Source organism: Electrona antarctica (assembly GCF_951216825.1).
Source record: "Electrona antarctica genome assembly, chromosome: 16".
NCBI classification, from domain to species: Eukaryota; Metazoa; Chordata; class Actinopteri; order Myctophiformes; family Myctophidae; genus Electrona; species Electrona antarctica.
The window spans coordinates 11,755,687-11,770,609 of record NC_136797.1 but is presented as its reverse complement, the minus strand read 5'-3'; the positions used below and the strand labels follow the sequence as shown (position 1 = coordinate 11,770,609).

The window sequence follows — 14,923 nt, the reverse complement described above, 5'->3', positions numbered from 1 at the left end:
CAAAAGACCCTGGACTACACACAGTCCCGACCAGACTGTGTGTAGTCCACAAACAGCATACGAGGTTACGTACATATTTGTCCTTCAGCTGCCTGTCATCCAGGTGAGAGAGGGCCGTGTGAAGGGCCCTCTCTCTCTCTATCTGTCTGTCTGTCTGTCACTCCCACAGTCCATCACCTCAGTGCTATACTGTCCCACTCTCTCTACTACTCTATGGTCAGCAGTTCTCTGCCTCCTAGTGTCTGCCTATACTCACCTGCAGTGTTGCCAAGTCCACTTATTTACTGCGACTTTGGGCTGGTATTTTTCCAGTTCCAGTTTTAAAAATCTATAACAAGCCAACATCTCTTCGATATACTATGAATACCCATAGGTTTGGGGGAGTGTGAATCGTTCTGGTGTCTCCACTTATTAAGCCCTGGCTCAAGTATGTGTCACAGTGTGATGTGTTGTGTTTCGAGGGGAGATTTGACTTATTTCTCTCGCAAGAGTTGGCTTGTTTTTGGCCACGTGAACTTATCTGTGACTCAGGCGGCGTCTAGACGAAGACGTTCGTAGGTGAAACCGCAAAAGTTTTGACCTTATGATGCCATTTTCCCCTCATCAGCACCAAAAACCCTATGTTTCTATGTCAGTGGTTCTCAAACATTTTCATGTCAAGGACCCCCAAGATTATATGTAATTGGCTGCCGACCCCCATCTGAAAATATGTTGTTCCAGGGACTCCCCAGAAGCAAAGATTTGAGTTAAAAGCGTTCGCTCTGAAAGAATATATATTCAAAGACCTACAAGCTCATAGCGCGGCACTCGGTGAGGTTGTAGATCTGCTATTTTTTAAGTGACATTCTTTGGGGTTTTGTTTATGTCAAGGTTGTTGCTGTCCCACTGCCACTGCTAAATGTATGTGTGTGTTTTTTTTGTTAGCATAATGTGTGCGTGCGTGCGTGCGTGCGTGCGTGCGTGCGTGCGTGCGTGCGTGCGTGCGTGCGTGCGTGCGTGCGTGTGTGTGTGTGTGTGTGTGTGTGTGTGCGTGCGAGCATGCACGTGCATGTGTATGTGTGTGTTAGGGAGTAATTATGGAGAATAAAGGCCTAGTTGTACAGAGTGAAACTGTGGGTTTTGAAGTGAGATGGGACATGCTTTTCTGTCTGGCTGAACAGACTCAATGGCTCTATTCAACCAGCCCCCTCACTGCCCATTGTCCTCCCACCACCACCAACCCTGACGCACGCACGCACGCACGCACACTGGTGTGTGGACTCATGGTTGAGCTTTTGGAATTAGAGGGGATGCCTACAGAAAAAAAGAGGTGTGTGTGTGTGTGTGTGTGTGTGTGTGTGTGTGTGTGTGTGTGTGTGTGTGTGTGTGTGTGTGTGTGTGTGTGTGTGTGTGTGTGTGTGTGTGTGTGTGTGTGTGTGTGTGTGTGTGTGTGTGTGTGTGTGTGTGTGTGTGTGTGTGTGTGTGTGTGTGTGTGTGTGTGTGTGTGTGTGTGTGTGTGTGTGTGTGTGTTGGATCTTCCCTCTAAAGTTAAACCAAATATCGTTGCAAAAAAAAAAAAAACTGGCCATACGTATTGAAGCTGCATGTGATAATAATCTGTAATAATTGCGACCGTAGGTCCGTCTGTCACACCACCACGCCTCGTGACACGCTCCATATATGGCCGTCTCCATATATGAAGATCACGACACTGACCTCATCAAACCCTGGATAGCCATACATGGAGAACACTGGATCGTCCTAGATCTGTTTATATGGAGCCGGCCAGCAGCTCTACATCTGACCTCAAACCCTTAGATGTCCATATATGGAGTTGACCTGTTCTGACATTCCATATGTTGATCTAAAACATTCCAGGTGACTGAAATGTGACTAAAACTAAATGAAAACGTTTCAAGAGACTATGACTAAAATCAACACCGGTATGTATGGCTTAAGTGGTTAAACAACTCCATCCAACAAAGGGAAAAGGTTTTGTATGCACACACACACACACACACACACACACACACACACACACACACACACACACACACACACACACACACACACACACACACACACACACACACACACAATAGTCTGGGGTCTATGGGGCAGTAACAGGGACTCACACACTGCAGGCCCAGGGGTTAATGATCATCGCCCATTGCTTTGGAGCCCATTAGACCATTGATCTGTCTAGAGTCTCTGGATGCCACCTGGGGATGGAACGTGCTGTGTCTTCCATTGTGTCTGACTTGGCTGTCTGGGTATAGTGTCACTGAGTGGTCATTTAAGCCTTTGGTGTGTGTGCGCGTGTGTGTGTGCGCGTGTCAGTGGTGGAAAAAGTACTCAATTGTTTTACTTAAGTAAAAGTGCCAATACTGCAATTTAGAACTACTTCGTTACAAGTAAAAGTATGGACTTGAAAATGTACTTGAGTAAAAGTACAAAAGTATATCGGCATCAAAATGTACTTAAGTACTAAAAGTAAAAGTACTCATTGTGCAGAATGTACAGTACTTAAGTAAAAGTAGTTAGTTACTTTCCACCACTGGTGTGCGTGCGTGCGTGCGCGCGCGCGCGTGCGTGAGTTGCGCTGTGTGCGTGCGTGCGTGCGTGCGTGCGTGCGTGCGTGCGTGCGTGCGTGCGTGCGTGCGTGTGTCACCGAGGGGTCACATGAAAGCAGAAAAAGGGGGCCAGAGTGTCACACGCTGTGCAGAGAGACAGTGAGGTTTGGATATTATTGAGGTCACTGGGTCAAGGGTCATGATGTGGTCTATAATGTTGCCTGGAGGACAGAAGAGAGGACGCGCGCGTGGACACACGCTTGACTGTCAGACTGTATATATATATATATATATATATATATATACAGTATATATATATATACTGACTGTTGATGGGATGTACATGTGTTGATATATATTCATTGAAAGATCCATTGAATGTCAAACCTTATCTTTTTTTTAATCACAATTCTATATTTGTATATACCTTTGCTGCTGAAAAAAATAAAATAATAATCTCTCCCCTTTCTCTCTCTCCGTGCGTGCGTGCGTGCGTGCGTGCGTGTGCGCGCATGTGGAGGGGAGTGATGTGGGGGGGGAGGGGGGCACAAGGTGATATGGCCTGGTACGGAAGGTCACCTCTGTGATGTCACTTCCCCTTCCTCTCCGGATATTCCCAGCATTCTACCACCAGCAGCCGCCGGGAACTCTGGGAACTCAGAGCAGGAAACCTGGCTCCTTAGCGTGGAGTAGAATGAGAGAGGGGGGGAGGAGGAGGAGAGGCACACATACAGCACGCACACACATGCACGCACGCACACGCGCACACAAACATGCACTTGATCCTCCTCTGCGTACCGTATACTGAGATACATTGCATGAAAGAGAAAAGGGGAGAAATACTGTAGCACAGTGAGCAGATCTAAAGGAAACACGAGAAAAGAAAAGCTGAAACAATATTACACAAAATAATAAGCTGAAACATTTCCATATGGAGTCATAGATGTCATAGATGCCTGACATCATAGTCTGGATATCGGGATCAGATTAGTGTTTGATTCTAATGTGTTAAATCCCATTTTGGGCGGGAACCCCTTTTGGTGTTTTAAGCATTATGTTACACTTTAGCTATTGAAAAATAGCAGATCTACAAGCTCATAGCGAGGCACTCGGGTCTGCTATTTTTGAAATAGCCTCAAATCTTTGAATATATTCTTTCAGAGTTTCAGTTTTTAACTCAAATCTTTGCTTCTGGGGGGTCCCTGGAACAACATATTTTCTGGGGGTCGGCGGCATATTACATATTACATAAAGTTTTCATTTAGTTTCCATGTAGTTTTCGTCAGTGAAAAAAGGTAGTCCGACGAACATTTTTCGTCTTGGTTTTAGTCGACGAAAACAACACTTGTTGACAAAAGAGGAAATTCTGCCCAGGAATGTTGTTCTTTGATCAACTGTTTTTGATCACCTTCGTTGCCATGCATGCTTTCACCTGTCAGCTTGTTGTCGAGACCACAGCCCAAATATGTCATCTCTTATTTGCCGAAGATTACTATGTCATCAACTTTAACCTAATTTACGTTGACCTTGGTGAGGGAATGTTTGGAACCGAAAAGAATAGATTCTGTTTTACCAAGATTGTATAGTGAGAGTTTGTTATCGGTAAGCCAAGTACGGATTTTGATGTGTTCGGAAAAAATGAGAGCCTCCTCAACTTTAATTTTGAGTGCCGAGTCGTCCGCAAATGAGAACAATTTGCAGTTACAGGCAGCATTCATGTCGTTAATGTAAAGGAGAATCATTTACGGCCCAAGTATGTGTCCTTGGGGAACCCCACAGTTCACTAAGGTCTGGGAGGGACGAGGACATCGTTCCATTGATGTCAACCACTTGTTCTCTTCCCTCCAGGTAGGATTTCATTGTCTCCACCAGGCCGAAGGCATGGGGAGAGAGTATGTTTTGCACTCCGTCCGTGTGTCCGTCCTTCCTTCCGTCCTTCCGTCCGTCTGTGAACAGCTAATCTCCGGCACCGTTAACCCGGTCGATGCCAAACTTTGCACACACATTCCCTGGATGCCAACGATGAACCTCTGCCCCACATTTTCCAGAACGGCCTGTTATAGCGCCACCATGAGGCAGCTTTTCACATTTGTTACCTAAAACTGCACCGATCTGCGTGAAACGTTGCATGCACACTCCCCAGAGGCCGAGGACAAACCTTTGACCTGCATTTTCCGCATCTGCCTTTTATAGCGCCACCAGGAGGCCGACTCTTGTAAAACACATTTTTTGATATTACTCCTCCAGATTCTGTTCAAAAATCTCACAAATCGTTACACAGTATCTCTATGGTCATGTGCTCAAGGTGGATCTGTCCCATATTTCATATTCCATCCTAATTGGTTATAATTGGCTTTCACAGTTTGCAAGATTGCCCCGTTTTGAACAAAAGCCTCAAATCATGAACGCAGCATGCAATTTACGTGAAATCTTTCACACATTTTCTTACTAGGCTGAGGAATATATCCCACCCTTTTCACATTGGCCTGTTATAGCGCCACCAACAGGTTGATTTTTGCAAAACACATTTTTGGAACAAAATGCCTCAAATCATCCAATTGCCATCAAAGGCGTATGAAGAAATGGCAAACGGTACACATGATCTCTGTAGTCATGTGATCAAGACGAGTCTGTTGGATTTCTCAGATTGGACACTGATTGGCTAAGATTGCCTTCCAAAGTTTTCAGGAGTGGCCCGTTTTGTACAAAATGCTGCACATGTCCTGCTCATCCAGAATTCTATCCTTAGAGATGCTATGAGTGATCTGGCTCTGCATTTCCTCAACAAAATGAAGAAAATTGTTGCAAAAACAAATAAAAAAAAACATCCTCCTAAACATTTTGCCAAACATCACACACACTCCTATCCTCCTGGTGGAGACCTGTGCCCGGAAGGGCACTTTTTCTAGTTCAGTTTATTCTTCAGCTTGTCCAGTAGAATTTAATGATTTACAGTGTCGAGCGCCTTTTGGAGGTCCAGCTTGACCATGCCACAGAATTTGCCTGAGTCTACCTCACGTTTGATGTAGTCGTTCAAATACAGTAGACCTGTGTCAGTGGAGTGGGATGTTCTGAAGCCAGATTGGAATTCAAACAGCAGTTTACGCTTGGCGAGGTAGCTGTTCATTTGTTCTTGAATTATAATCTCTCTATGACCTTTGAGATGGAACAAAGGACTAGGGCGGTAGTTGCCAGGTTCTAATTTGCTTCCTTTCTTATATAGAGGGATTACTTGAGGCAATTTGAAGTCTTGTGGGACGTGACACTGACTGATGGATACATTTGTAATGTGGGTTACTATGGGAGCAATGGAGACAGCTGCGTCTCTGAGGAATCTGGTGGGGATGTGGCCTTGTTTGGCTGAAGGGCGATGAGACTTTTTCAGCACATCTTCGGTTTGAATGGGAAATGCATCTTTTTGAGCACCTAGTTTCTCATTGTGAGTTTGGATGTGGCCAGAGCCATAACCTGTCCTGAATGTGGGGGAAGTTGTGAAAAAGTAGTGAAAAAACGGTTAAAACAGTTCGCCCACAACCAGTTTGTCAGTGGTGAGCGAGCCATCTGAAATTATGCTGAAACTTTCAGATTGGGCTGAATTCTGTTGCTACAGCCTTGATTAATTGCCTCCCAGAATGTTTCTCTTTTTTTTTGTTGGCTTCAATGTTGTCATTTATTACGTTATTTTTAGCTTTTGTTAACGAAGTTATTTTCCTAGTGGCTCACCTGCCAAAAAGGAGCCCCCATTGGGAGGAGAGTGCCTCCTCACCAATCAACACTAATCACTGACAGTTGCCCCATCCCAGAAGAACAAGAACACATTTAAATCAACAAGGTATTGTATCACATTCAGGCAAACCTTTGAATGTGTTTATTGGTGATCTGCAACAGGCATGTAGTCCGCAAAGACACTGTCATTGTTACAAAATCATGATTCATTTTTATTTTATATGACTGTCTCTATCTTGCATCCATGTGATGGGGTTTGGGTCCATAAATTGTCTCTTCATTTCATGCTGGCAGTAGTGTGGCCTCTTCACCTGTAAAGTTGAAAATACATAAACATTACCATACTGTATATAGACTATACATAGGCCTACAGTATGTGTATTTGTTTATGCTATGTTTGCTCATGCATATGTTTGATTGTACTGTGTCTGCAAGTATTTGTGGGTGTGTTGCTGTTTGTGTTTCCCTTTCTGTGTCTTTCTCTTGTTCATTCATCTCACCTTTGACTACACCGCAGTACTCCTCACACTCAGCCTTGCTGTAGAACTTGTTGCCATTGGCCTGGCAGAAGCCCTGTTTGTAGGCCAGACACAGACCGCTGACAGAGTCAAAGGCCCACACTGGTGGCTGGCCTCTACAGGGGAAGGCCGCCATTGGCAGACGACACGCAGCTAAACGTAGACATATGTAGAAAGAAAGAAAGAAAGAAAGAATTAAGAAAGAGAAAAATATAGTTGTAATTGTTCTGTGAGACAGTAAAAACAAAGGAACCAGGACAGTGTTTCCTCTCTGTAGTGTAAACAATATGCACCACTAACCCTCGGTACGACAGCTCTGCAGACACTCTCTCTCGGTGGCGAAGTTGTTCTGGTTGCCCAGACAGCCTCCATAGTTGAACATTTGGCAGCTCATCGAGGAGGAGTTGTAGAAGAAATGCTGCACCATCCCAAAACATGGCCCCGCATCTGGCGCTGCCCCACAGGACTCTGTGAGGAACAAGGGCGATAAAAACAGAGAGTGAGAGTGAACCGATTACGAGAGAGATTTAAAAAAAACAATTTAGTGAATATGAAGCAGCAGTTACAGTCTAGGCGACATGAATTTGTTTCAACTTGGCTCACCGTGAGTCTTTGGTCTGAACTGGGCTTAAAGGGATAGTTCAGATTTTTTTAACTTAAGCTGTATGAAATACTTGCCATTAATATAGTGGTTGCAACTGTATTAATTGATTGCCCGAGTCCCGTGGTGGGAGTTCTGCTCTAGTTTTGGTAAATATTAAGTAGTTCCGGTCATTTTGTGGGGGGCACTGGGGCCACACAGTAAAAGTAAATTAATTCACATTAATTTTGGGCGTAAGTGATATGGACACAAAAAGCAAAGTTCCGTGTGATAGAGGGGTAAAAAAATGGTTAACTGAAATGAGAATGATAGAGTCCTACCAGGTCCTTTGAACATGGGTGCATCTTCTCCCATACCAGATCCCTCTTCTGTGAAGTGTGGTAGGAGAGGTACCGCACTTCTCCTAAACCTCTGAACACAAGCACAATCGAGACAGACACAGTCGGGTATTTTAACAAAGTCAAATAGGGAAATTGCTAAATGTTCATATTGCATTGAAAGTCCCACAGACAATTTTGCTCCATCCTTCTCTCTCTCTCCCTCTTTCCTATCCGTCTTCACTGTAACTATCAATAAAGGCACAAAAGCACAAAAACAAATCTTAAAGGTATATTCAGTGATTTGACTTAATCTAAATATCACTTGTTTTTTCTTTTTTTCTGGATAATCCTCCCTACTATAGAGTGTGCTGACCATATAAGGAGTTCCTCCCTGTCCCCAGTGAGCCCCTGGGGTCAAAAAACCCTAATTTCAGTTTTGGTGGCGGGTGGCAAAGCCTTCATCCAATCAGGATGAGATGGGCCTTCCTCCAATCATGATCGAGTGGGGGCGGGCCTTGATGCACATGCTGTTGGCCTGTTGCACTTCCCCCCACTGTAGAGCGTGCATGTGCACATTTTGTTACCGGGGCGGACTGGGTGGTTTTCCAAATCACTCAAATCACTGAATGCTCCTTTAAAAAAAATCTAGCTATATCTCGTGTTGTGTTTATAGCAGACTCCTCACTCAAATGTGAACTCCACATGTCCCAACATTTTATTTACCTGCCAATGGTGTCAACCCCTTACCCCTGTGTCGGATCGGTGGTTAGACTGACTGGCATATTCGCCGATACCATTATGAACCGATATGACAAATAAGTGCCGATACAGATACTTTTCCGATACCAATACACTATCGGGACATCTCTAGTTACAGTGCAGATGTGAATGAGTATTACTCAAGGCCAAATGAACCAAGGTTGCAGACTTGCAGTTGCATGCTTACATCTACAGTATGGATGATCTATGTCGCTGTTCCAGATATACTTTTATACATATTGTTTGTGTGTAAGAGGTCCCCTCCCTTTAAAGCCCTTTTTTTCTCCCCAAAACTCAGTGATTCTCAACAAAAAAATGCAATGCGAGTGTTTCTTTTTTTCTTTCTTTTCTTTTTCCAAACCCATTCTTTTCAGCAAGAGACACTGTCACTCGACAAGGGAAACAAATTATACCTGAGGCTCAGGTGCTGTCACTTGCTGTATCGCCTGCTCTCCTGGAACACACTCACCTGTGAAGAGAGATATATCATCCTTATCACTGGTACCAGTGTTGTTTTCGTCGACTAAAACCAAGACGAAAAATGTTCGTCGACTACCTTTTTTCACTGACGAAAACTACGTATGAAAACTAAGCTATGATGACTAAAACCCAGACTAAATATGTTGACAATTTCGTCAACAGATAAAAACTAGAGTGAAATATTAGGAAGGGACTAGTGGACAAGAGATCCAGTATGAGTAAAAGACAAGTCATTTTACACTTGGTTGCATGCTGAAAATAGCAGATCTACAAGCTCACAACGCGTCGCGTTGGACCATAAAAAAACATAGTATTTATCCTTTTACGTCCAAGTGTAACATAATGCCGAGAAAATGTATACTGTATGTTGTCGGATCATTTAAACTCATAAGATAAATACTAAACTGCATTGATTGAAAATATCTGTGTTCACTATACAGTTTATTTATCATGGACACTAGTAGTATTGTTGTAAGAATGTGTCATATGTTCTGTAATTTGATTTTGGGGGATGCTCCTCAATCTAAGCATCTAAACTCCTCAAGCAGTGCACGCGCGCGCGCGCGTGTGTGTGTGTGTGTGTGTGTGTGTCTACCCTTGTTCTTAGAAATAATGATGTTGTCGTCCGTCATCCCCTGTTCTCTGACCAGTGTCCTGAAGTCATCCAGCACAGCGTCCCTCACCTCCATGGTCCGACCTGGTGGAGGAGAGCGGCAGACTCCAATCTTAATAATTGGGCATGTGTGGACCAACTCAGTGGCCTTGTGGTTAGAGTGTCCGCCCTGAGACTGGGAGGCCGGGGTTCAATCCCCGGCCGGGTCATACCAAAGACTGTAAAAATGGGACCCAGTGCCTCCCTGCTTGACACTCAGCATCAAGGGTTGGATTGGGGGTAAGTCCCTGCGACATACTAGCGTCATGTCCAGGGGGTGTAATTGTACATCAAGCTGCCTCACGCTACAGAAACAGGAGATAGGCTCCTGCCCTATGGGCCTCATGGCTCGGCAAGGCTACTTACTATGTGTGGACCGGACACACCCGACATTTAAGAATTATAATATATACAAAGAACGGTTAAACATAGAAGGCTGATGACACTGAATTATTAAGGTTTCAATAGGCTATATAATATAAAAAAATCACACTCGTGTGAAGTGAGAGGAGCTCTTATCATCGTACATTATTCATGAGGTAAAACGGACACTATATGGGCTATATCTTGCGCCACCCCTTAACCCTAAACCCTAAACATATTTTGCCATTTTTTACTATTTTAAAAAACCCTTTTAAAATAGTTCAAATAGCCGATCTACAAGCTCACAACGTGACGATGTAGATCGGCTAGTTGAACTATTTTAAAATGTTTTTCAAAATAGTAAAAAGGGTGGCGCAAGATGGAGCCCTGTGCCTATTGGCTCAGACACTATGACATAAAACTCTCCATTCATTGTCAATGGGAATGTAATGTTTGTGCAAGAAGAAATCTACACTTACTAGCTGAATATAGGAGGCGCTAGAGCCCCTCAAAACGTCTGATAAATCATGGGAGGATTTCTACTCACTGTACAGCTTAACGGAAGTTTTGTTGTGTCCATGTGACAGGATCATTATCACTATGGCATACTCATCGTAGTTTGTGTGGACCACGTAAGCATCGGCATCAACCCCGAACTCTGTTGAGAAGAGCACATACACACAGGCAAACACAATATAGCGGTGAGTGTTCATTCTTCTATAACAAAGAAATAATAATATCTGTGTTGAAAGAGAGAGGAGGATCAGGAGGATTAGTTAATGACAGACATACTCTGAAAAGAGAATCGTCCTGGTGTTTCGGTCAGCTGATAATCTGCACTGAACTGCTTACATTGCCCATGCCTAGAAAGAAGAAAAAAACACACATTTGGTGTGTGTGTGTGTGTGTGTGTGTGTGTGTGTGTGTGTGTGTGTGTGTGTGTGTGTGTGTGTGTGTGTGTGTGTGTGTGTGTGTGTGTGTGTGTGTGTGTGTGTGTGTGTGTGTGTGTGTGTGTGTGTGTGTGTGCGTGCGCGCGCACGTGCACGCGTGTGTGCGCTTGTGCGCGTGCATACTGTATGTGTCTTACCCAGTGTTGGAACTAACGCCCTTACATTAAGTCACTTTACATAAAGAAACTACTTTTTTGCTGTAACTTTTAACGTAACTCTTTCCATTTTCCCATTCAGTAACGCCATTATAGTTACTGTGTTTTCAATGGGTGAGTTAGTAGTTACCCACGTTACGTAATGGGATCCAAAAGAACCGTGTTCTTTTCCTGTTTTTTGAGTGGTGCAACCACTCCAAGGAACAGCAATGTCCGTGACGTTAACCTATGTTTGTGACGTTATGTGTGACTCATGAGTACCAGTAGGGGCGCTGTTGTGCCAGAAACAGAGAGAGAGATAGTGATGCACTGTTGCCTGCTAATGAGAGAGAGAGAGGGGGGGGGAGTTGCACCACTCAGTTCACACGGGTGTGATTTTTTTCCTCTCTATTGGCAAGTAGAGCTTAAAACAAACCACGACTGTAGCAGTGACATTAGGGATTTTTTTAAATCTGAATTGTAAAATTGTATATATGTTTTTAGTTTTTCTTTCTCCTTTATTATAAAGTAAAGTAAAATAACTATAGTAACTAGTTACTTTCATAATTTAGTAACTAGTAAAGTAATTAGTTACTTTTATAACTAGTATAACTATAACTAATTACTTTTTTAAAGTAACTTGAACAACACTGGTCTTACCTCAGTCCAGTTTTTGTCATCATGACGTTTCCCTCACCGTCGGTTTCCAGGACCAGAGAGTTAATGGCGACCTCTCCTTTGTGGCGCTGCTGCTTATGGGGACATGTGTTCCATTTGGCCACGGCGTACCACTTCCCCATCATCTGGGTTGAGGAGATAGGAGCATTGTTGAAATATATTTACACTTTAATTATTCTGGGCAGGAACCCGTTTTGGTGTTTTAAAGCATTATGTTATGCTTTAGCTATTGAAAAATAGCAGATCTACAAGCTTGTAGGTCTGCTATTTTTGAAAAATCGTGAAAATGTGCCGCACATCTTTGAATATATATTCTTTCAGAGCAAATCTTTGCTTCTGGGAGGGGGGGGGGGGGGGGGGGGTTTGGAACAACATATTTTCAGATGGGGGTTCCGCGGCCAAATACAGATAATTCTGGGGGTCCTTGACATGAAAAAGGTTGAGAACCACTGACATAGAAACATAGGTATTTCAGAAAACTGTCATGATTTAGAAGACATCTTTAAAATGTTTATGTCTTTGTTTATTTGCATTTGCAGCAGCATGTAGGCAGGCCTGTTTCACCACTAAACTGATAATACACTGTAAATTAAGACAAATAAAAAATATGAATTAATGAAGACATAGTCGCTGGTTCTCAACGCGGGTCCTTGAGAGGGTCCAGAGGGTCCCCATGCAGCAAAATGCCCAATTTTAGTTTTTAGCTATTTGAAAGTAGATGACCTACATTCCTACAAGCTCGATGTGTTACAATGCATTGTGAGCTTGTAGCTATTTTCAAAAATGTGGACAAAATACAAATCTCTTTTGGATAGGTATAGGGGTCACTGGCACATAATATTTTCAAGTGGGGGTCCACAGCACAGGGGGGGGGGGGGGGGGGGGTTGGGGGGCGTAAAAGTAACCAAAAAATAATAATCAAAATAGCTTGTGTTATATTCAGGGATTTCAGGCCAACTGTTATTTCTTTACAGCCTAAAACGCCTATAGGCTTAATAAGAAGTATACCCAATGTTTTTAATTCACTTTTTAGTAGCATACAGTACTTTACAATTTATACATTTTATCAGCATCATCGAGAACAACAACATCATACAGAGAATTATATGGGTCATCAGAAGAAGACATGGACATGCCAGTAGGGGGCAGTAGAAAGAGAAGGAATAGAAGCAGTTTGATCTGACATTGAGACGAACAAAGGCCAACCCATAGAAATCACATAGAACATAAATAAACAGCAGGTGTAATGGGATAATTTCATGAATGAAGTGAACCGAGAAGTAATGAAGTGAGAGAAAATATAAATAATATAAAACCTGGCATGGAAAATGAATAGGCCTATATCATTTTTAAGTGGTGCGACCACTTCATTACAGAGCTTTGTGTGTCTCTGGTTGGCTGGCTGGGTCTGTCCGAGCACGAAAATAGCATTTGGTTGGTTTTCAAAACCAAGTGACACTGTTGTGCAGCCTATTAACTGTATATATGATGATTTCAGGCGTGAAAACAGTACAGTAGAGGGACCCCGTGGGGACCCCCACACGGTAACTCAGTCATTTCTCAACCGTTTCGGACGCAGGGCGGCTCGCCGGAACCTCCCCGGCCCCCTTGGTGCGTTCCTGGGGGTCTGGAAGTTCTGGGGACCCCCCTGGGGACCCCCACACGGAGTTGCACCACTTACTTCAGCACGGGTGAGATTTTTTACTGTACCTATAAATGCACCATGTCTCTGTACGTATGTACGTATGTGTGTGCGGTTGTAATGCACGTAACCCGAGAAACGTTCGCCCTGCTGACTTCAAATTCGACATACGTGTTAACGGTATAAAATAATAATAATAATACAATTTTTAAAAGTTAGCTGAACTTGCTGAACTGGCTTCAAAAGTAATACAATTATTGTTTTATAAATAAGTAGCCATTCAAATATAATATTCACCTGGTTAGGAAGCAAATTAGACAGAATATATGATTATTTCTATAGCCTGAAATAGGATGCACATATTTAGACCTACACCACGGATAGACCCGTGAGTCTTGATCCATAATAACAATCATTAACCCATTTTGACCTGAGGACGATTCTACAAATGTCTTCTAAATCCTGATAGTTTTCTGAAAAACCCTATGTTTCTATGCCCATGGTTCTCAAACTATTTCATGTCAAGGACCCCCTGCAGAATTATCTGTATTTGGCCACCAACCCCCATTTGAAATGATGTTGTTCCAGGGACCCCCCAGAAGCAAATATTTGAGTAAAAACGTTCTTTGAGCTTGTAGGTCTGCTATTTTTCAATAGCTAAAGTACGTCTTCCATCGTGCACTCACCCTGCTCAGATCAAAGTTCTCCTGCGTGGGGTAGAGGGGGTCCGTGGGCACGGGGACCGCCTGGAGGGTCCAGACGCACCCCAGCAGCACCAACAACACCAGAGGAACCAGATCCGCTCCTTTCTGCATCTTGTCCATCTTGCCTTTTGACTAATAGACTTAAAGCTTGTGAGACTCTGAATCCTCCAACGGCTCACCCTTTACTAGATTTGACTTCACCACTGGAAAACACCATCTCAGCCTTGCTAAACAAAGTGGGACAGGGGCCATTGACCCATGGTGTATGTTGTGTTTGTGTTTGCCTGTCTCGCCCCCCCCTCCCCTTCAAATGAGAAAATAAACAACTGAAAGAGCAAAGTTCTCTCTCTCTCTCTCTCTCTCTATCTCTCTCTCTCTCTCTCTCTCTCTCTCTCTCTCTCTCTCTCTCTCTCTCTCTCTAGTCATTGGACTTCAGAATTGGACATTTGAAGCAAATATCACCAAATCAATAAAAGTCATCTGACAGACTGATGGTGATCAGTGCCCACCACACATTTGTTCCTTATGAGTATATGACACACACACACACACACACACACACACACACACACACACACACACACACACACACACACACACACACACACACACACACACACACACACACACACACACACACACACACACACACACACACCACTATTCTAAAAGTTATGGTTGGTTGTTCCAATATTGTACCCTACAGTATATGTTACAGACATGCATCGCTTGTAGATCTGCTATTTTTCAATAGCTAAAGTATAACAATGCTTAAAACACCAAAAGGGGTTCCCACCCAGGATGGGTATTATTACAATCGTGTGTTTAATAGTTTAACTCTGAG

General features: G+C 43.4%; 1 protein-coding gene across 1 annotated transcript; it reads right to left on the bottom strand.

The window, feature by feature from the left end:
• Positions 1–6,481: 6,481 nt before the first annotated feature.
• Positions 6,482–14,228, bottom strand: LOC306940180 (protein AMBP-like). The gene is made up of 10 exons (XM_079525190.1): positions 14,062–14,228; positions 11,716–11,858; positions 10,764–10,834; positions 10,519–10,629; positions 9,552–9,653; positions 8,890–8,945; positions 7,718–7,808; positions 7,097–7,264; positions 6,779–6,949; positions 6,482–6,589 (listed from the first exon to the last, which is right to left on the bottom strand). Exons 1-10 carry the CDS (start codon positions 14,197–14,199, stop codon positions 6,561–6,563), a joined length of 1,080 nt encoding a protein of 359 aa, XP_079381316.1. The 5' UTR covers positions 14,200–14,228; the 3' UTR covers positions 6,482–6,560.
• Between the last annotated feature and the right edge of the window lie 695 nt (positions 14,229–14,923).

What these genes read in the sequence shown, in the direction of transcription:
- LOC306940180 (XM_079525190.1), bottom strand. Translation starts at nt 14,199, where the DNA reads ATGGACAAGATGCAGAAAGGAGCGGATCTGGTTCCTCTGGTGTTGTTG. An exon ending in AACTTCCGTTAAGCTGTACA is followed by an intron (nt 9,654 to 10,518) that starts GTGAGTAGAAAT and finishes CTCCTCCACCAG; the next exon opens with GTCGGACCATGGAGGTGAGG. An exon ending in GTACTGCGGTGTAGTCAAAG is followed by an intron (nt 6,590 to 6,778) that starts GTGAGATGAATG and finishes TCAACTTTACAG; the next exon opens with GTGAAGAGGCCACACTACTG.